The sequence below is a fragment of the Sciurus carolinensis genome, chromosome 13, assembly GCF_902686445.1.
Source record: "Sciurus carolinensis chromosome 13, mSciCar1.2, whole genome shotgun sequence".
In the NCBI taxonomy this organism is placed as follows: Eukaryota; Metazoa; Chordata; class Mammalia; order Rodentia; family Sciuridae; genus Sciurus; species Sciurus carolinensis.
In genome coordinates this window covers 15,775,634-15,798,365 of record NC_062225.1, presented here as the reverse complement: position 1 = coordinate 15,798,365, position 22,732 = coordinate 15,775,634, and the positions used below count along the sequence as shown (strand labels likewise).

Sequence of the window (22,732 nt, the reverse complement as noted above, 5' to 3'; positions counted from 1 at the left end):
TGGGGGCCCTGAAGAAAGCCCATTCACTCTGCAGAGACAGTGGACTCCCTCAGTGCTCATCCTGCTGCTGTGCTTCTCAGAGCCCCGGGATGCCCCAGGTGTGTGGAGGTGGGGAAGCCACACGCCATCCCAGGCTGCTCCTCAGCAACTCCTCCTGGACTTGAAGCACGCACATCTGCATCAGGTGTCATCACAACAATGTTTCCCTGCCTCCCAGCACAAAAGTGCTCTTAAAGACACTCAGGTTCCACTGGCTCTGGACTAGCCCTTTCCTCTCAAATGCCTGAGTCTTAGTATTTAGGAGGCCACACCAGTTGTCAGCTCCTAGGCTGGGCCCACAGAGACCAGGACAATCTAGGCATTGCTCATACTTCTAGTCTATCATGACCCAGGACGCAACATCTGGCTAGACAAAAGGGTCCTCTCCACCACTGAGATGGCCCCTCCTACCACCTCAGGACTCATCCTACAAGCACCTCCTGAACCCACCATGCACACGGCTTTGGAGCACATTGGTCTTGAAAGACCTGGAGGGTGGCGGAACCCACAGGCTGGGACCCAATACCCTAGATCCTGGGGTCACAGCTGCCCACTGACATGGATACACAGCTCAGGTACACAGTCACCACTCTCTGAGACCCAGACTGAGACACCTGCAGAATTGGCAGTGGACCTGGTGAGCCCCGGGTGAGTGGGGGTGAGATGTACACTTCTGAAAATGAAGTTGTCCAAGAAGGACAAATTTTGTAGGATTTAACTCGGATTCCCAATAGTCCTGTTCATAAAAACATAAAGAAGAATATTCCTTTCTTGGGCCTGTGAAAGGGACTCGAAGTCAGTCTGGCGGAAGGGAATGTCCACCTGAGATCTGGAGAGGGACGGTGTGATGTCTAGACAGCAACATGCCTATGCTTAAAGCCTCTGAATTAAAAAGGGATGTTTGGTGTATTTTACCAGAATTTAAAAATAAGGGAATTGCTGATCGACTCTCAAAGAACTGTGTGTGTTGTGAAGGCAGAATACAGGACACTGGGTAATTTATAACCACAAGTTTTATTTCTCAAATTCTGGAGGCTGCAAGTCAGGTACCCATATCTGAAAATCTTCTTCTGTCCTCCTCTGGCAGAAGGTAAAACAGGAACAAGGATTTCTTTGAGTAGCCCCTTCCCAAAGGAGGAGACTCCATGGCCTGATCATGTCTTCAAGTTCCCACCTGGTAACACATCATATGGGAGAAAAAACAGAATGAAATCCATGCTTCCCAGATCATCCAAACTTATTGGAATGATTCAGAATGTGTGCAAAATTTCACAAGACATGATCTTGTTATAAAACAAGAGATAAACTTACAACATGGGGAGAGGGCTCCTTTCCCTGCTCCTGGTTGTGGTGTGGGATGTGGTCTTTCAAGACCTCACTGAGGTTCTGCACACCACCTCCGACTGCCCACCTACCGCATTCCCATGGGGCTGACTCACAGTGAAGCCCTGAAGGTTCTCAAGTCTGGAAATCAGAAACATCAAGGAAATACATGGGAGGTCTGTTCCAAGTTCACAGAGAATGCCACAGTCCTCACATGCTCAAGTCTCTTTTAAAAATGCCAGAGTATTTCCATATCTTCCACCCACAATGATGTTTCTGACACCTAATACAATAAAATGGCAATGTAATTCTCCATAACCCTGTATGATCTAGGAAACAATGACAAGTAACTGTCCACAGAGATACAATTTCTTTCCTGATACTTTTGATTTGCAGCTGCTGGGTCTGTGGAAGGAGGAGGATGGGCACAGGGCCAACTGCATTTTCTTGCTTTGCATCCAGGGGAGGAAAAACTACCGCCAAGATGAGGGCTTATAGGAGCTGATATCCTTCAAGTCAGCATCTGGACACATCTGGTCTTTAGGCCTGTAAACCTTCAAGGAGAGGATTCAAGAACCTGCCTACTAAAGAAAGAATCCAAAATAACAACTTACTTCAAAGGGTATCAAGCATTGCACTTTCAGGAGGGAGGGGGTCGGTCCACTTTCTAGGACACGTTGCACATGTCAGAGAGTAGCTCAAATGCAAAGCTCTGCAGAGCCCTTGGGGAACACTGCAGAGTGTGGTGTTTTCAGAGAGAGTGAATTGCCAGGTCACTAGATCCTCTCAGGAAGCCGAAACCTACCATGACACCAATTAGGACACAGGGTACCAGGAAGCCTCAGTAAGGAGAGCTCTGAAATAAGGCCAGTGTAGTTGAGAGAAAAGTTCCCCTGAATTTTCTCGTTCACCCAAAGGTGGGTGCGAGCTTGTGGGGAAACAGTCTTTGTACACTGATCAAGCTAAGGAGAGGTCACATGAAAGAACACAGTTTAAACAGGTCCCAAATCCAATGTCTGCAATTCTTGTAGAAATGGGAGTTTGGACAAAGAGACCCAGGGAGGCTCGGGTAAACAGGCTGCGTGAGGTTTGAGGCAGAGACTGGATGGCCCAGAAAGGAAAAACAGATTGTGGGCAGTAGCAGGAGAGTGGGCAAGAGCTGGGAGAGTTGGGGGGGACACTCCCTGGGAACCCTCTGAGGGACTGTGGCACTGGAAGAGCCCACACCTCTTGCCTGGAGCCTCTGGAACTGGGCAGAAGGCCTCTCTTCTGCTGTATGGCACCTAGTTTGCAGGGTTTGTTGGAGCAGCCTAGGACCTGCCTGCACCAGGCCTGCAGCATGTTGGCCATGCAGTTCAGATCTGGGTCACAGACACACTCCAATGACTGCACGGTGTCAGTCATAAGGCATGAAAAGTGCCAAGTCAGTCCACGTGGGGAAAGGGCTAGGCACACACTGCGGGGGCTGGTGCCTGTGTTACTGGCATCGAACAGTTTACCCAAGAGAACCTCTGATTGACCTGTGATGAAGCCATAGATAGGCATTGGCTGGAAAGCATTCACATCCTGAACACATTCTTCACTTCAAAACACTGAGAATGACTGACATCTATTTCTTCAGACCTTGCTCTCCAGCAAATAGTTCTTCAAAAATTCAAAGGAGCAACTCATACAAGCACAAAGAAAGGGATATTAATTACAGGTGCTTAGTGTAAAATATAGGACTGTTATTTGTTGTGTTTTCTATATTTTAAATGAAATTTCTTCTGCATTACCTCCACAAACATCCAAACGGGAATGATTAAGACATTCCAAATTGGAAGAGAACCTATACTTGCCAAAGAGGCAGTGTCAAGAATTTTGACACTCCAAATGTAGTGTGTGTTTCAGAGGCAGTCATAGCCTAAATGAGAGAGTCCTGCAAAATATATTAGGAAGATCAGTGCTGTAGCCCTACCATGCAAGTGGTATGACCCTGAATGAGCGATGAAGTCTTAGCAACCATCATCACCAAGAACTAAGTCAATGAATAAAGGTCCTCAAGTGTGAAGTTACAAAATGTGTGATAAGAATGGAGGAGGATGGGTGGGAGAATTCTCCCACTCAAACAAAATTAGGAAAGGTTGTACCAGTTATGAGGCTGCTGGAGTGCCTGGAATCTGGCCACACAGTGGGATTCCAAACCTCAGATTCACTGAGCCCAGGCCACAAGAGCAGGCTATAGTCCAGGGACACTGGAGAGGCCCAATGGCAATGGAGGTTGAGAGTAACAAGGTACCTGCCTGGACCCTTAACCCCCTACTCTAAGCAGGGCTGGACGAGGATGCCAGAGACCAGCCACACCAATAGGCCTTCACAAGATGACTGAGTGGCTGCAGCCTGCATCGGGCTCATGGAATCAGGGTGATGCTCTCACAAAGTAAGAGCACTGCCTGCGATTTGAGGAGAAGCTCACGTACTCAAGGCAGAATGGCTGCATTGAGCAATGAGCTCAGGAATGAAATACACGATTAACATCCAAACTAATTATGGCTCTTCCACATCATCAGGGGTTCTGATTCAATTCCATAAAAAAGGTTGGGAAGTGGCTTCTAAGTATGTTGGGGACTCACCTGTGTGTGGGACTTTCAGGAAAAACGTGATCAAATCCCATGAAGCAGCTCTTCTCTCTTCTAACCCATCTGCAATGCAAGGTACCTGCGGTATACCTGCAGCTCAGTTCTTCCTGCTCAAGTCTTGAAATGAATCATGAGTGCATCTTCTGAAGTGAAGCAGATGCCTGGATTCCCAGGTGCACAGGTGTTTGAAGGCACTTTCTTCCTGAAAACCAAAGAAGAAAAAACAGTTCATTGGTGAGGCACAGAGTCCATTATCAACGATCTCTCCTCCCAGGAACCTTCCACATGACCATTTCCACACTCATGGAACAATGCTTTACATGCTCTAAGGGCAGACGCCATGATTCTGATGACCAGGCAGTCACCTTGAAGAACTTGAAGAGCGCAGCCAGAACTGCAGAAGGCACACCAAGGAGCTTGAGCACAGCTGCTAGAAAACAAGAGCTCAACTTCAGTACTGACTTCCTGCCACTCACCAAGTACAATATTAGTGTCAAGCATAATATGCACACATCCAAGCAGCAGGCGACACCCAGCATCCATTCATACAAGTGGGAAACATCTGCACTGGAATAACTATCTTATCCTTATTCACAAACATGATGAGGAAAAGAATAAAATGGATAGAAGACTTCTTATTTCACTATCACATACCTGCTGTAATTCCCTATAAATAATACCCCCAAATAAAAAGTGTGTCAGAGACGTGTCAACTTTTCAATGGAGGACACTTAAAACACTGTGTTCTTTAATGAATATTTATGTGTGCTATAGTCCTGCCTAATGCTCTTTTAGAAAGGAGCACATAGAATAGAATCTTTTAAAATCTAACATTTGCTTGTAAATATTGGCTGTGTCAGGCATGGCTAAGTGAAAGGTGGGATTGTGATAATCAGAGAATGCAATGTTGTAGCACGTGGGTCCCCGATTCATATATGGCATGTGGTAACTATGGAAGCCGGGGAGGTAATAGGAGTAAGGAAGCTGACTAGGCAGATGACCTCGGGGATACTGAGGGAGGATATGCCAAACTGAAGACCAGGTTCCACCTAACCATTGGTAGGTTGGCCCTAGATCTTCTGCTTTTAAAAGTGGTGAAAAATGCAGCATTAATGGAAAAATACGTAAAATCTAAAAGTGGGTCATTTAAATGGCATCCAATTACACATCTGATATAATGGTCTGCCAATTTGTGAATTTGGTTTAAAAAAAAAACACAATGACAGATCTAAAGATAAACCCTTCCACTTCTCCAGGATACTTACAAATATAGCCTGAAGTTTAGGAAAAGGAACAAACACATTGCCTGCTCAAGATTGTACTCAGGCTGCAGGAGTCTGAGTTGGCTATCCCAACAGCGATGGCTCCATGTCACTGAACAGTCCTAGCTTTCCTCAGAAACCTGATGCACAGCCAAAAAACCTCAGTTTGATGGCACCTAAATGGATGCCGAAAACAATTATCAACTTATTTGACCCATTAATGAATACATACACCTTTACCACTTCAACCAAATCACAGAAAATTGTAAACAGATAATCATTTGCTTTGCTACTTTTGCTTCCTTTCATTACCAAAAGATGATCAATTCCACACTTCAAGAGATACAGATTTATTACAGAATGTCTAAGGTCCTGAGGATATATTTTATCTCAGTCTATGTCATGGCTTCATTCTTTTATTATTTTATAAATATTGTTATTATTTTGTAAATAATAAAATATAACTTTGTGTTTTGAATCTATCATCCAACACTTTTCTTCTCAAATTGGTATACCAATTACTGTGCTTACTTACTGTTTAGGAATTTTACTAATTGAAAGTTCTAGAGGACCTAATAGGGCTTGAAATGGACAAATGATCCCACACACTCTAGACAACATTCATGAGCAGAAAGAAAAAAGTAGTCAAGTAGAGGAATGGACATGGGGATCAAGAGGAACCTCATTTTCACAAGAGAAAATCCCCCCAAAGTGAAAAGCACTTGAAGACATGTTAAGAAAAAATACCAACGAAAACAGTGTGCTGTCACTTTGTATCTGCTACACATCAAAAGGTAGAAAGCTACATGATAGAATGCAGGTGACATGTGGACAGTTTGAGATATTCAGAAGAGACACCTGGAAGTGCTTAGTCAAAAAAGTAAACATACAAAAGCAAGAATCAATAACTGGGATAGATTCAAACTAAAAACCTTTCTCTCAGCAAAGGAAACTATGAGCAATGCAAACAGAGAGCCTACAGAGTCTGAGAAAATCTTTGCCACTTATACTTCAGATAGAGCACTAATCTCCAGAATCTACAAAGGACTCAAAAAACTCTACACCAAGAATACAAATAACCCAATCAACAAATTGGCTAACGAAAAGAACAGACACTTCACAGAAGAAGATCTACACACAATCAACAGATATATGAAAAAATGTTCAACACCTCTAGTAATAAGAGAAATGCAAAACAAAACTACCCTAAGATTCCATCTCACCCAAATTACAATGGCGATTATCAAGAATACAAGCAACAACAGGTGTTGGCGAGGATGTGGGGGGAAAAAGGTACACTCATACATTGCTGGTGAGGCTGCAAATTAGTGCAGCCACTCTGGAAAGCAGTGTGCAGATTCCTTAGAAAACTTGGAATGGAACCACCATTTGACCCAGCTATCCCACTCCTTGGTCTATACCCAAAGGACTTAAAATCAGCATACTACAGAGATGCAGCCACATCAATGTTCATAGCTGCTCAATTCACAATAGCCAGACTGTGGAACCAACCTAGATGTCCTTCAATTGATGAATGGATAAAGAAACTGAGGTATACGTATACAATGGAATATTACTCAGCCATAAAGAGGAATAAAACTATGGCATTTGCAGGCAAATGGATGAAATTGGAGAATATCATACTAAATGAGATAAGCCAATCTCAAAAAACCAAAGGACAAATGAGCTCCCTGATCAGTGAATGATGACACATGTTGTGGGGCGTAGGGCGGTAAGAAAGAAGGAAGGAGGACTATATAGAAGGAAAAGAGGGGTGGGAGGGGTGGGGGTCAAGGAAAAAATAACAGAATGAATCAAACACTATTATCCTATGTAAAAATATGACTACACAAATGGTAGGACTTTACTTCATATATAGAGAAACAGTATGTATTCTATTTGTGTACAATAAAAACAAATTTAAAAAAAAAAGTAAACATACATTCTTTGATCCAGAAATTCCACCTGTGGGTACACAACCTAATGATGCTTAAGCAGTTTCTGAAGGAAACATGCAGAGGGATATTTATGCTCATGTTCCCTAAGACACCTCACCTGTGCTCACTTCCCAGTGAAAGGATGACCTGGATGCCCACTGCTGGGAAAGTCAACAGCAAAAACTGTAGTGGAGGCAAATCTCCATATGTTAAAAGTAATCATTTAGAAACAGGAGATTAAAACATGCCAGTAAAATTCCTGAATTCAGGGCTGGGGAGATAGCTCAGTCGGTAGAGTGCTTGCCTTGCAAGCACAAGGCCCTGGGTTCAATCCCCTGCACTGCAAAAAAAAAAAAAAAAAAAAAAAAAAAAAAAAAAAATTTCATGATTTCAAGTTCTTCCCTTCCTACCTACCAACAATAATGCTTGGTGTAGACATAGGGATACTTAAAGGAAGAAACAAGGACATAATACTATGTCATTATTAGCTATCTTAAGTACAAAGAAGGAAATATAATCTATACCCAATCAAGAGCTGTTATGCATACTACAGGAGATTTTTGTGGACATGGTTGTAAATGATTACCTTCTCAGATACTGTCCGTGACTTGCCAAATGCAAAGACCTATGAAGAATTTCAGCCTCCATACATGAACTCATCATCAAAAGTCTTCACAGTCTACAGGTGCTTCACACAATGGCTGAATGGGTGGTTGGCACCCATCCAGCCCTGGTAAGTCAGAATCTGGAGTTGTATACATTCTCAGGGCATTTGAATAAACATCACAGCTTAGGTTCCAGATTAAGGACTACTTTATTGGTAACTTATAAGTTACTAACACACTTTCTTCTTCTAGGACTAGATGTCCCAGATCAACGATGTCAGCAAGGAAAGTCTACATATGAAAATTAGAATAAGAAACTATTTGCAGTTAATGTCCACCTTCCCTTGTGCACCAGAGCAGTGTCAGACAGGATATATATTTAGGAATATATGCAACTCACTGTGAGTACCAAGAAGAAACTTTTATTACAATAGGCAACCTAAACTCTGACTCCCTAACACCTTTCAAACTCTTGCTGTGATCACATCTAAAATGTACCTTGATGATAGCTCACACATGGCTCACAGGTGACACTACTCATTTTGATTCTCATTCTGGGAACCAGTGAAATTAAGCATATTTGATATTCACGGTTTAGACAGAAGCCCACTACAGACACAGTGCTCAGGCTCAGCCCTCCTACTTTCCCTTTCCTCAGGGGATTCTGATAGCCACATCGTGTCACACAGTTGGGCGTCCCTCTGAGGAACCAGTAGTGGTTATGGTGGAACTAACCCCCACACAACACCTCCACACCACATCAAGCTGGGCTCCAGAGTCTCTAACCAGGGGTGTCTTGTGAGACATGAACATCTCCCCCTGCCTCCTGACACCACATGACATGACTACTTCCGTGGTATGTGGACATTTCTATCAAAGTCAGAAACACATAACAACCTCCTTTGAGTCAGTCAAAGGGATCTCCCCCTTAGATGCAGAGCTGACCTAGATGCCCTGGCCAGAGCAGGACTTCTAGACAGAGCACTGGACACAATTTCATAGAGAAACATTCACCGGGCACTGTACAGCAATGTCTGGTGAACATTTCAATGACCCTACCTGCTTAATGCTTACATACTAAGAAGAAAAGGTGCTTACTTACTCCCAATTAGTAAAAACAAAATAGCATCCAGTGACATGTTAAAAATGAGGCACAAGTTCCACGTCAACCTCAAAAACTTAGCAAGTCTCTAAGTAATTTGAGACCCTGTCTCAAAAAAAAAAAAAAATGGGGGGGTGGGGCTGGAGATATGCTCAGTGGTAAAGGCCCCTCTGTTTACAATTCCCAGTGTCTAAAGAGAAATAGAAAGTTGACCATTTGTGAGATAAGTGCTCTGTTTTCCTAAGTCATGATACATTACCAGTGATTGTCATTAATCCATTTCTATATTCTTTCCACACTCACCAATTTATATCCTATCTTCACTTTTCTCTTGACTCTCATCATAGAGTGCAGAGAATGAAATTCAGAATCTGGCAGAAATATGGCAGAACTGATTGGAAAGAAATTAGATGACAAGGTGCTAGCAAAAGGTATCCATCCTACCACATTGGATGTTGGGAAGCAGAATCCATGTCAAACTATGCATCACAGTCCTACTGGAATCATGGTCTACTTTATTCCTCTATCACAGGAAAATGTTTTCTTATCTTCTTTTGTTCAAGAGCTTATCCACAGCCAGGCATGCTGACCCTTCACCTGTAATCCCAGTGGTTCAGAAGGTTGAGGCTGGAGGATTGCAAGTTTTAAGCCAGCCTCAGCAAAAGCGAAGAGCTGAGCAACTCAGTGAGAAACTATCTCTAAATAAAGTACAAACTAGGGCTGGAGATGTGGCTCACTGATTGAGTGCCTCAGAGTTCAATTCGTGCTATGTACCCCAGCCCCAAAAATAGATTACCCAGTTACACTAGTATAAAATACTACCATCTATTTCCTCTAGGTTAAAAAAAAAGAAAGAAAAAAAGAAAGAAATGCAAATGCAATAGAGAATCAACCAACTCAGGAAAATGTATACACTTCTGATTTCCAGGAATGGCATCCTTTTATTACTCTACTGCAGGACTCTAATGTCTTTGGGCATACCACTTTGTGTCTGTAACATTTCAACTCGACTCCGCTACAGACAACACTTAAAACAATCTACAATCTATATGAAGGGGAGGAAATGCTTAATTTTACAAAAATTTTAAAATAGGAGGTCCCCCTGATTTTATTGTCTCAACACACATAAAGGTAACTGCAATTTAGACATATAAAATTTAAAACACACAGACACACAAAACAAAACAGAGGTAAACAGAATGTAAAGTAGTGAGATTCCACCACAGTGACCCAGATGCATCTGGAGTCACTGGAAAACAACAAAAAAAGAAGGACAATATACTATTTTAAAGTACCTCATTTTTAACCAAGATGAATATTTTCAACACAATACCTGTACATTTCCAGGGAGTTCTCTGCAATAGAATCACTGACTTCTTGGCACACATTTGAGGTCTTCTTTGGGCAATGTATCCAGCTGACAGATGTCACCAACTTCCTCTCACATTTCCACTCTGGTGCAAAAAAAAAAAAAAAAAAAAGTCTGATATTCTACTGAATAAACCTTGAAGTGGACCAAACACCCTACTTTGTTCCATATTTCAAAATTAGCAAATGCAATTTCAACTCAAAAACTATTCGTTATTAGGGAAAAGGCAAGCATAACCTCTTACACACACTGTTGTAATCTAGGACTGACATTTCCTACATCCTCATTTCTTTAACACGTGCTACTTCACATTCCTTAGAGCTGTCAAGTTCATTCTCATCCAAGCTGAATACACATCCCTGCTCACATGGCAATGTGAGCATATTTCCACCCACACCATGCATCAGCAAACATTTAGGTTTTCAATAAAAACTTAGGCTTCGCCATTTTGGAACTGCTTAAACTCTGTGGGCTCAGTTTTCTCATCTGTAAAACAAAAAGTGCAACAGGACTATCTCATGGTTTCCTGAAGTCTTTCTAAACAGTACTTTTTAGTGATAAGGCCCAGTCACTGGGAATCAGTCCATGTTACATATCGCATGGGGCCAAAAGCGATCTGATCCAACTGTCTCCCAGGGTGGAACCTGGAGCCCACAGGACCGAACGCCTTGCTGCCTCCCTAAGTCACTGCTCTCGCCGCTGCTCCACTAGAGACACCTTCCTATGTTGCACTGCTTCACTTAATGCTGGAAACACCGGAGGGTATCTTGGCGCTGTCAGCCAGGAGCAGGAAGAAAGCAGCAGGGGTTTCGAGGCGGGAAGTTGGGGAAGAAAGAGAGAGAGACGCGCGAGAGAAACAAGGTGGCGGGTTGCCGGTGGCCTTCAGTGGACACCGAAGTACCTGGAGGCGGCTCCTCTCCACGCGGCCTCCCTCGCCCTGGCGGAGGCTCCTCCTCCGTCGCCCTCCACTCTGCAGGGCGCCTGCTGGCCGGGCATCCTCTTTCACCTGGAGTCCGGGTCCCAGGCGAGGCTGCTGCGGCCACGCCGCCCTGGACAGGACACTGCAGCCGAGACCACACCCGGCTGTGAGCGGAGTCCCCGCGGAGGACCCGCCCTCGGGAGAACGAGGACAGCGCGGGACCGGGCGGACTTCGGTGGGAGAGCCCACGAGGAGGGCCTGAGGGACAGGCAGCCGGGAGGGAGCCTGCGAAGGCGGCGGCAGCGCCCTCCCGGGTCCCACCCCGTCCCCAGGCCTGGCGCGGGGGTCTCGGCGCCGAGTCCGTGGCCGCTCCCGCCCGCTCACCTTCCACGCTGCCCGCCGGGACCTGCGAGCCGCCCACAGACCCACCGCCTGGGCGCGACCAGGCGCCACTGCGGGTCAATTTCGCGCCCTGGGCTATGCCCCGCCCCTCCCGTCTCCGTGGCGACGGCTCCCCGCGCTTCCACTTCCGCCTCTGCCTTAGGGGGCGGTTCCCCGGGCGCCCCGCCTGCCGGGCTGTCAGCTCAGCCGGCGGACTCAGGGTGCGGCAGGGTCGGGCCTCCTGCCTGGACACAAACTCCGTCGGGGTGAGTCCTGCGGCTGCCTCATCGTGGCCACCACCGTGTGGACACCCCTAAGCTCGGGTTCCCATCGGAGCAGCTTGTCAGTCAGGGTGGTGAGATGGCTGCATGAGACAGGTGCCTGGAAGGGCGCCTGCCAATCTGCTGGCTGTGCGGGGACCACCTCCAAGGCCTGTGGCACAGCCAGGTGCTGGGAGGGCTTTCTTGGGCATATGTTGTCAGCTCAGCCCCAGCCTCAGGTCGGAAGTGGGACCTTCCCTCAAGCAGCCACGTCTCTCTGGGTAGCACTGCCCAGCGGTGGTCCTGTACTGACAAGGATGTGGTAGAAAACGGACTACCGAGCCAGGGTGCTGGCACTAAGCACCTAGAGAACCTGCACCAAGACACAGCCAGGACCCTCACTCCCCAGGCACACCAAGAGATTGACCTTGGAGCGGTCAGAGCTGCTGCTATGCCCTGGTGGGCCTCCAGTTCCCCAGAAGCCCGCCTGCTCTACTGCTCAAGGCTTGGCTGTCACCCTGACCTCCCACTGATGTTTCCCTTACACTCCCATCAACTAAGGGAACCCGGAAAGACAACTCAGTTCCCTGTAGTTTGAAATGGCCCAAAGGATGCAAAGAGGCAGCACAGAGTAGGGATCAAATAAATGGTAGCTGATTCCTTTTCCAGGAAAAGGAAGTGTCAACTAAGAGAAAGGATTATTCCTGCAGAGAGATATGATGGTGCCCTCCCTGATATCGTCTTTTGTCTTCTACAGTGCGTGTTTGGCTGTTGTTGGTTCAGGGATAACACATGCTGTAATGTATACAGACAGTGAGGTGCAGGACTTCTTTTAATGTTTTGATTTAGACATAATGTTTTTTGTCCTTTGGGTATGGTTGAAGAAACACAGCAGCTCTGATTGCACTAGCATACATTTGCCACTACAGTAGAAGACAGACTGAAGACAAAATTTCTAAGAGAAATAAGGCAGGGTAAAGCCCACCACAGAGGTGTGAAGGTGCAGTCCATGTCCATCTATGATCAGTGAGTCAATAAATTCCTTTTGGTAAGTGAGTCAATTAGCAGTGGGATTTCCTGTTACTTGGTCAGTGTATAGAACGTTGTGGGAAGAAGAGTTTTCCAACTTGCAAAACAAAGATCTCTCAATAGTGAGACTGTTTGAAAAAATGTTCACAAAGCTGCACATTCTGCAGTGTGTGAACTTTCCTGTGGGATTAGAAAAATAATCTCAAATGATTATTTAGAAAACTAAGAGCCACCAAAATTTTTCATACTTTTACGATAGTAAATACTCTTAAAAAGAGTGGATAAGTGGGGGGGCCAAGATGGTGGACTAGAGGGCGGCTGCATTTCACGTTGCTCCAGGACGCAAGATTCAAAAGAGGAGATAGTGAGAGACTTGGGACCAACTCAAAGCCGCTGGGTGAGTCTTTCCCGTTGGGGAGGCGTCCCGGATGGGGCGGTAGCCCCAGAACACAGGGAATTTATGAAGTGGAGTTGCTCGGCGAGACGCCCCTCCCCCCACTGGAGCGGTAAACACGGACAACTGGGATCATCGTAGAGGAGGCGTCTCAGCACAGCGCTTGGACTCGAGCAACCACTGGGGCTCCGGGCGGCTGCCTGAGGAGGAGCTGCGGGGCGAGCTGTTTAGACCCAGAACGACCGCTTCTGAACACCGGGGGTTTGCCTGGAGGAAGAGGAGGAGCGCGGCGGGACGCTTGGTCTAAGAGTGACTGCATCAGAGCCACAGGCGGTTGCCAGAGGAGGAGCTGCGTGGTGAGCTTTTGAACTCAGAGTGAGCGCTCCTGAACACCGGGGGACTGCCCAGAGGAAGAGGAGGAGCACGGCGGGACGCTTGGTCTAGGAGTGACTGCATCAGAGCCACAGGCAGTTGCCAGAGGAGGAGCTGCGTGGTGAGCTTTTTGAACTCAGAGCGAGCACTCCTGAACACCGGGAGGTTGCCCGGAGGAAGAGGAGGAGCGCAGCGGGTTGCTTGACCTAGGAGAGACTGCATCAGAGCCATAGGCGGTTGCCAGAGGAGGAGCTGCATGGCGAGCTGTTTGAACTCAGAACAACTGTTCCAGAACACTGGTGGCCTGCCTGGAGGAGGAGAGCGGTGGGACGCTTGGTCTGGGAGTGACTGCATCAGAGCCACAGGTGGTTGCCAGAGGAGGAGGCAAGTGGTGAGTTGATTGGACTAGAAGCGACCGCTCCTGAACACCGGTGGCTTGCCTGGAGGAGGAGCTTGGTGAGTCACTTGGTCTCGGAGCCACCGCTCCTGAACACCCGGGGGGCTACCCCAAGGAGGAGGAGGAGGAACAGGGCGGGTCACTTGGACTTGGAGTGACTGCCTAGGACTATGGGTGGTTGGCGGGAGGAGGAGACCCGAAGTGAGTTGTTTGGACTCCTAGTGACTGCATTGGAAACCGGGGGGCTGTACGGAGGAGGAGGTGTGTGGCGGATCTCTGGGTCTCAGAGCTATTGTACGGGGCTCCAGGTGGTGGCTCAGAGGAGGGGCTGCATAGCCAGGTGATTGGTGCAGAGCAGGGTCCCAGGAGCTAAGTGGCTTCTTGCTGGAAGAGCTGCACAGAGACACGCCTAGGGGCGGAGCAAAGTTTTCACGGCTGTGGGCAGATTCTCTGGGAGAGGCAGCCTGAGGAGACTCGCCTGTGAAGAGTGAGGCTCCCAGGCCCAGGACGTAGGTCCGGGCCCCTGGGATGGTTGCAGAGGAAGACAGCCCAGCCCAGGCGGTAGTTGTAGATTGAGGGGAACCTCTAGGAGGGCAACTGACCAGCGAGACATCCCCACCGAGTGAGTCTTCCTGGCCGGGGGAGGTCTTCCCACAGGGATGGTAAAACCAGAGACACAGGCACAAACAGGCCTTGCTTCAGCCTGCAGTCTAGTTCCCCATTGGATGACCATTGGTCAACAAGTGGAGGCACCTCTGCCCACTAGCAGGGAATATACACCACCTGAGGGTCACCACCCCTAGAGAGGCAGCTTCTTCGTGGAGCTCTGCATTATCAACTTCCTCCAAGACTTCAGGCTACTGAAGGATAAGAGGGGATATACTAGCAATCTTCAGGGACATTATAAGTTGATAGAGGAAATCTGCAATATCTTAATGACCCACTGATACCTGAACAATATGAGAAAACAAGGGAAGAAAATGCCCCAAACAAATCTAGATGTTACATCAATAAAATCCAATGACAGCATGGCAGAAGAAATGACAGAAAGGGAGTTCAGAATGTACATAATTAAAATGATTAGGGAAGCAAATGATGAGATGAAAGAGCAAATGCAGGCATTGAACGATCGCACCAATCAACAGTTAACAGAGCAAATTCAGGAAGCAAAAGATCATTTCAATAAAGAGTTAGAGATATTGAAAAAAAAACAAACAGAAATCCTTGAAATGAAGGAAACAATAAACCAAATTAAGAACTCCATAGAAAGCATAACCAATAGGATAGAACAGCTGGAAGACAGAACTTCAGATATTGAAGACAAAATATTTAACCTCGAAAACAAAGTTGAACAAACAGAGAAGATGGTGAGAAATCATGAACAGAATCTCCAAGAACTATGGGATATCATGAAAAGGCCAAATTTGAGAATTATTGGGATTGAGGAAGGCTTAGAGAAACAAACCAAAGGAATGAACAATCTATTCAATGAAATAATATCAGAAAATTTTCCAAATCTGAAGAATGAAATGGAAAATCAAGTCCAAGAGGCTTATAGGACTCCAAATACACAAAATTACAACAGACCCACACCAAGACACATTATAATGAAAATACCTAACATACAAAATAAAGACAGAATTTTAAAGGTGTGAGAGAAAAGAACCAAATTACATTCAGGCGGAAGCCAATACGGATATCAGCAGATTTTTCAATCCAGACCCAAAAAGCTAGAAGGGCCTGGAACAACATTTTTCAAGCTCTGAAAGAAAATGAATGCCAACCAAGAATCTTATACCCAGCAAAACTTACCTTCAAATTTGACGATGAAATAAAATCATTCCATGATAAACAAAAGCTAAAAGAATTTACAAAAAGAAAGCCAGCATTACAGAACATTCTCAGCAAAATATTTCATGAGGAAGAGATAAAAAACAAAGAAGCAAATGAGCAAAGGGAGGAATTACCCTAAAGGAACTGTCAAATAAAGGAGGAACCAAGATGTGTCAAAAATTTTAAATATGAACCAAATGACCGGGAATACAAATCATATCTCAATAATAACCCTGAATGTTAATGGCCTGAATTCATCAATCAAAAGACATAGACTGGCAGAGTGGATTAAAAAGAAAGATCCAACAATATGTTGCCTGCAAGAGACTCACCTCATAGAAAGAGATACCCATAGACTAAAGGTGAAAGGATGGGGAAAAACATACCATGCACATGGACTCAGCAAAAAAGCTGGAGTATCCATCCTCATTTCAGATAATGTGGACTTCAAGCCAATGTTATTCAGAAGGTATAAAGAAGGATATTTCATACTGCTTAAGGGAAGCATAAAACAGCAAGATATAACAATCATAAACATCTATGCCCCAAACAGTGGCTCATCCATGTATGTCAAACAAATCCTTCTCAATTTTAGAAATCAAATAGTCCATAACACAATAATACTAGGTGATTTTAACATGCCTCTTTCACCACTGGACAGATCTTCCAAACAAAAATTGAACAAGGAAACCATAGATCTCAATAACGCAATCAATAATTTAGACTTAACAGACATTTATAGAATATACCATCCAACCAAGAGCGAATACACTTTCTTCTCAGCAGCACATGGATCCTTCTCTAAAATAGACCATATATTATGCCACAAAGCTAATGTCAGCAAATACAGGAAGATAGAGACACTACCTTGTATGCTATCAGATCATAATGGATTGAAGTTACAAATTAATGAAAGAGTAAAAAACAGAAACTACTCCAACATCTGGAGATTAAACAATATGCTACTATATGATGAATGGATAACAGAAGATATTAGGAAGTAAATTAAAAAATTTTTAGAGGTAAACGAGAATAAAGAAACATCATATCAAAATCTCTGGGACACTATGAAAGCAGTACTTACAGGAAGATTTATTTCATGGAGTGCATTTAATAAAAGAAGTAAAACTCAAAAAATAAATGACCTAACACTACAGCTCAAAGCCCTAGAAAAAGAAGAACAGACCAACACCAAAAGTAGTAGAAGACAGGAAATAGTTAAACTCAGAGCTGAAATCAACGAAATTGAAACGAAAGAAACAATACAAAAAATTGACAAAATAAATAGTTGGTTCTTCGAAAAAATAAACAAAATTGATAAACCTTTAGCCACACTAACAAAGAGAAGATGTGAGAAAACCCAAATCACTAAAATTAGGAATGAACAAGGAAATATCACAACAGACACGACTGAAATACAAAACATAATTAGAAGCTATTTTGAAAATCTATACTCCAACAAAATAGAAAATTTCAAAGACATCAACAGGTTTCTAGAGACATATGAATTGCTAAACTGAACGAGGAGGACATACACAATTTAAATAGACCAATTTCAAGTAATGAAATAGAAGAAGTCATCAAAAGCCTTCCAACAAAGCAAAGTCCAGGACCAGATGGGTTCTCAGCCGAGTTCTACAAAACTTTTAAAGAAGAGCTCATTCCAATACTTCTCAAAGCATTCCATAAAATAGAAGAGGAGGGAACTCTCCCAAACTCATTCTATGAAGCCAATATTACCCTGATTCCTAAGCCAGACAGAGACACACGAAGGAAAGAAAATTTCAGACCAATATCCTTAATGAACATCGACGCAAAAATTCTCAACAAAATTTTAGCAAATCGCATACAAAAACATATTAAAAAGATAGTGCACCATGATCAAGTGGGTTTCATCCCAGGAATGCAAGGTTGGTTCAACATCAGGAAATCAATAAATGTCATTCACTATATCAATAGACTTAAAGTCAAGAATCACATGATTATTTTGATAGATGCAGAAAAAGCATTTGATAAAATACTGCACCCTTTATGCTCAAAACACTAGAAAAAATAGGGATAGTGGGAACATTCCTTAACATTGTAAAGGCCATCTACGCTAAACCCATGGCTAATATCATTCTAAATGGTGAAAAACTGAAAACATTCCCTCTAAAATCTGGAACAAGACAGGGATGCCCTCTTTCACCACTTCTATTCAATATCGTCCTTGAAACTCTAGCCAGAGCAATTAGACAGACCAAAGAAATTAAAGGGATACGAATAGGAAAAGAAGAACTCAAACTATCCCTATTTGCTGATGATATGATGGTATACTTAGAGGAACCAGGAAATTCCACCAGAAAACTTTTAGATCTCATAAGTGAATTCAGTAAAGTAGCGGGATATAAGATCAATGCACATAAATCTAAGGCATTTTTATACATAAGCGATGAATCTTCAGAAAGAGAAATTAGGAAAACTACCCCATTCACAATAGCTTTGAAAAAAATAAAGTATTTGGGAATCAATCTCACAAAAGAGGTGAAAGACCTCTACAATGAGAACTACAGAACACTAAAGAAAGAAATTCAAGAAAACCTTAGAAGATGGAAAGATCTCCCATGTTCTTAGATAGGAAGAATTAATATTGTCAAAATGGCCATACTACCAAAAGTGCTATACACATTCAATGCAATTCCAATTAAAATCCCAATGATGTACCTTACAGAAATAAAGCAAGCAATTATGAAATTCATCTGGAAGAATAAAAAACCCAGAATAGCTAAAGCAATCCTTGGCAGAAAGAGTGAAGCAGGGGATATCGCAACACCAGATCTTCAACTGTACTACAAAGCAATAGTAACAAAAACGGCATGGTATTGGTACCAAAATAGAAAGGTGGATCAATGGTACAGAATAGAGGACACGGACACAAACCCAAATAAATACAATTTTCTCATACTAGACAAAGGTGCCAAAAATATGCAATGGAGAAAAGATAGCCTCTTCAACAAATGGTGCTGGGAGAATTGGAAATCCATATGCAACAGAATGAAACTAAACCCATATCTCTCACCATGCACGAAACTAAGCTCAAAATGGATTAAGTTCCTTGGAATCAGACCAGAGACCTTGCATCTTTTAGAAGGAAAAGTAGGTCCAGAGCTTCAACATGTCGGCTTAGGACCAGACTTCCTCAACAGGACTCCCATAGCATAAGAAATAAAAGCAAGAATTAATAACTGGGATAGATTCAAACTAAAAAGCTTTCTCTCAGCAAAGGAAACTATCAGCAATGCAAAGAAAGAGCCTACAGAGTGGGAGAAAATCTTTGCCAATCATACTTCAGATAGAGCACTAATCTCCAGTATCTATAAAGAACTCAAAAAGCTCTACACCAAGAATGTAAATAATCCAATTGACAAATGGGCTAAAGAAATGAATAGACACTTCACAGAAGAAGATATACAAGCAATCAACAAACATATGGAAGAGTGTTCAACATCTCTAGTAATAAGAGAAATGCAGATCAAAACCACCCTAAGATTCCATCTCACCCCAATTAGAATGGCGATTATCAAGAATATAAGCAACAACAGGTGTTGGCGAGGATGTGGAGAGAAAGGTACACTCTTACATTGCTGGTGGGGCTGCAAATTAGTGCAGCCACTCTGGAAAGCAGTGTGGAGACTCCTTAGAAAACTTGGAATGGAACCACCATTTGACCCAGCTATCCCACTCCTTGGCCTATACCCAAAGGACTTAAAATCAGCATATTACAGAGATACAGCCACATCAATGTTCATAGCTGCTCAGTTCACAATAGCCAGATTGTGGAACCAACCTAGATGTCCTTCAATTGATGAATGGATAAAGAAAATGTGGTATATATATATATATACAATGGAATATTACTCAGCCATGAAGAATGATAAAATTATGGCATTTGCAGGCAAATGGATGAAACTGGAGAATATCATGCTAAGTGAGATAAGCCAATCTCAAAAAACCAAAGGAAGAATGATATCACTAATAAGTGGATGATGACACATAATGGGGGGTAGGAAGGGTTAGTGTTGGGGTTGGAGTTGGGTGTAGGGAGGGGGGCAGGAATGGAGGAAGGGAGGTCTGTATAGATGGAGAGGAGGGGTGGGAGGGGTGGGGGGGAAGGGAAAAATTGGCAGAATGAATCAAACAACATTACTCTATGTAAATTTATGATTACACAAATGGTATGCCTTTACGCCATGTACAAACAGAGAAACAACATGTATCCCATTTGTTTACAATAAAAAAAAATTAAAAAAAAAGAGTGGATAAGTGGCATGAAGTATTCAACAGTCTTAAAGGAAAAGAGGAATTTCTTCTGCCTTATGTCCACAAGTACATTGCATTTAATATGAGAGAACATAATTTATGTATACATGGACACTTAATGGTATCAACTAATTAATGTAAAGAAGGATAATCAGAATAGAAGTCAAGATCACTAGTCAACATTTTCCAGGTTTTGAGAAAGGTTAGAACTGAAATGTCAGGGCTATATTTCTATCTGTTTATATAAAGGACATTTTGTCATTGTTTCCCTTCACTCTGGGTTTTCCCCTTTGCATTAGTCATGTCTCTTCAAGCTCCTTTACCTGGACATTTCCACAGCCTTTCTTGGTCTTTTATAAAATTAACATTTTTGAAAGCTATTTTCCCCTTCACCTTTTTGTTTCCCAGTTGACCTATTGTAGATGAACTTTCCTTTTTGCTTACAGTTCTTTGAATTCCAATGTACATTGAGATGCATGCAACGAGCAGCACAATAAGGGTACAGAAAAAGTTGTTATTGCCCAAACTCACCACAATCCAGCATTTTAGCAGTATGCCTGCTGCTTGCATAATCCCTGGCAAACATGATTTATTCTTCTTTACAATAGTTTTGAACAGACATTAATAAAAACAGCATGTAAACTTTTGAGATTGTTTTCTTTCACTCAGCACAGTGTCTTTAGGATTTATTCAAGATGTTGCACTTATCAGTAATTTGTTCCTTTTTATTGCTGCCTAGTACTCCTATGAATGTATCACCATTTGTTTTCCCATTCAACAGTTGAAGGACTTGGAAATTTGTTTCCATTTTGGGGTGATTACGAAGACAGCCATCTGTACATTCATGTGTAGGCTTTTGTGTGAGCCTATACTCTTATTTGTCTAGGGTAATTAGCTAGGAGTGAGATTTGTTGGTTTCAATGATGGGTATATGTTTGGTTTTATTAAGAAATTGCCAAGTGATCATCCTGATCCTTCCTCAGGCTGCAGCTGAGAGGAGATGATCTCTTTGTGGGAGGCTGCTATTAGTGACCAGCTGCTTGAGCAAGGTGCACAGACCATGAGATGACAGAGGCAATCAATAGCCTATTTGAGTTGATTTTTGAACAACTCATCAGAGTGGAGAACATCACCACAGAAGGGTATGGAGGAGGGAGGCAGAGAGAGAGAGAGAGAGAGAGAGAGAGAGAGAGAGAGAGGGAGCTCCCCTCACCAAGACAGAATATAAACCCTAAGGGCAAAGTCCGAGGGAGCCACCTCCTCCAGCCACACCCTACCTGCCTACAGTTGCCAGCCAGTTAATCCGTATGAGTGGATTGATGCACTAGTTAGGTTAAGGTTCTCATAACTTGCACTGTCTCACACATGAACTTGCTAGCTAAACCATAACACCTAGGAAGCCACAAACATTTTGTACCTTAACTATTTCTCATATGACATTTTCCTGAACTGTCAGCCTTCAGGTCTTTTTCTAGTTTCACAGATTGGAAATCTCACTTTTAAATGGTGCATCCAACTCAACACAGTTCTCCATAGGGAAATTAGGTATTTATGTTCATATATGCATTGAACAGATATATTTTGATGTCCTACTAGGTGCCAGGTACTGTTCAATATTCTAGGATACAGCACAGGTCTGGGCCTTCCCTTCCCAGAGCTGCCTATTATCTAGCTTACTTTTTTATGTGTAGCCTAAATTAAATAAACTTTGAGGCAGGGAGGTAGGGATGTGTGTGTGTGTGTATAGTATGCATGTGAAGTGTTCACAGTTCATAGATTAACTTTAACTATTGTTGGGAGAGTGAAAGGTAAGTGAAACAAACTCTTCCTCAGGGAAAAGAGGGGGAAATAGGGTACATACTCAAACCTTACTAATTTTATAGGATATTTCTTATATACTGCTGTGAGGTAATATTACATGTGTCTCTTGGTTCTATACCTCTTAAAAGAAATCTGCATTTGTTCTAGAGTTTTTTTGTTTTTTATTTTTTTAAGAATGTGTTATGGGCAACTTCAAAGGATAATGTCTCACTTAAGAAAACAGCAAGCATGCTTAATGACCAATATAAAACATTGTGGGCTGGAGTTGTGGCTCAGTGGTAGAGTGCTTACCTAGCTTGCATGAGGCAGTGGGTTTGATTCTCATCACCGCACATAAATACATAAAATAAAGGTCCATTGATGACTAAAAAATACTTTTTCAAAAAAGCTGGGGATTTTTAACCTCAGGGTCCTGTTTGTACACACACTACAACTAAGAGTTAGATTTATACTAGGCATTGTGGTGCACAGCTTTATTCCCAGTGACTTGGTTTGCTGAGGCAGGAGGAACATGAGTTCAAAGACAACCTTAGCAAGTTAGTGAGGCCCTGAGCAACTTAGTGAGCCTGTATCTGTAAATAAAAAACAAAAAGGCCTAGGTGGTTAAGTACCCCTGGTTTCAATCACTGATATCAATTAAAAAAGAAAACAAAAACAAAAACAAAAGAATTAAGCTTCACATTTTTAATGGAATTGGCTTTTAGGGATATACTCTTCGTTTTTCTGTGTTCTGATTTGTTGTACATGACAGTAGAGAGCATTTATACATTTT

The 22,732-nt window shown here is 43.2% G+C and overlaps 1 protein-coding gene across 1 annotated transcript in view; it reads right to left on the bottom strand.

The window, feature by feature from the left end:
- Positions 1-1,050: 1,050 nt before the first annotated feature.
- The window catches only part of LOC124963552 (collagen alpha-1(III) chain-like), a 22,274-nt gene continuing 592 nt past the window's right edge, over positions 1,051-22,732 (bottom strand). Inside the window, exons 2-5 of the mRNA XM_047523292.1 lie at positions 11,157-11,868; positions 10,220-10,340; positions 3,975-4,182; positions 1,051-1,503 (exon numbers count right to left, since the gene is read on the bottom strand). Coding sequence (XP_047379248.1) covers positions 4,092-4,182; positions 10,220-10,340; positions 11,157-11,868 — 924 coding nt within the window. The 3' untranslated portion in view covers positions 1,051-1,503; positions 3,975-4,091. The remainder of the gene's footprint in view (positions 1,504-3,974; positions 4,183-10,219; positions 10,341-11,156; positions 11,869-22,732) is intronic.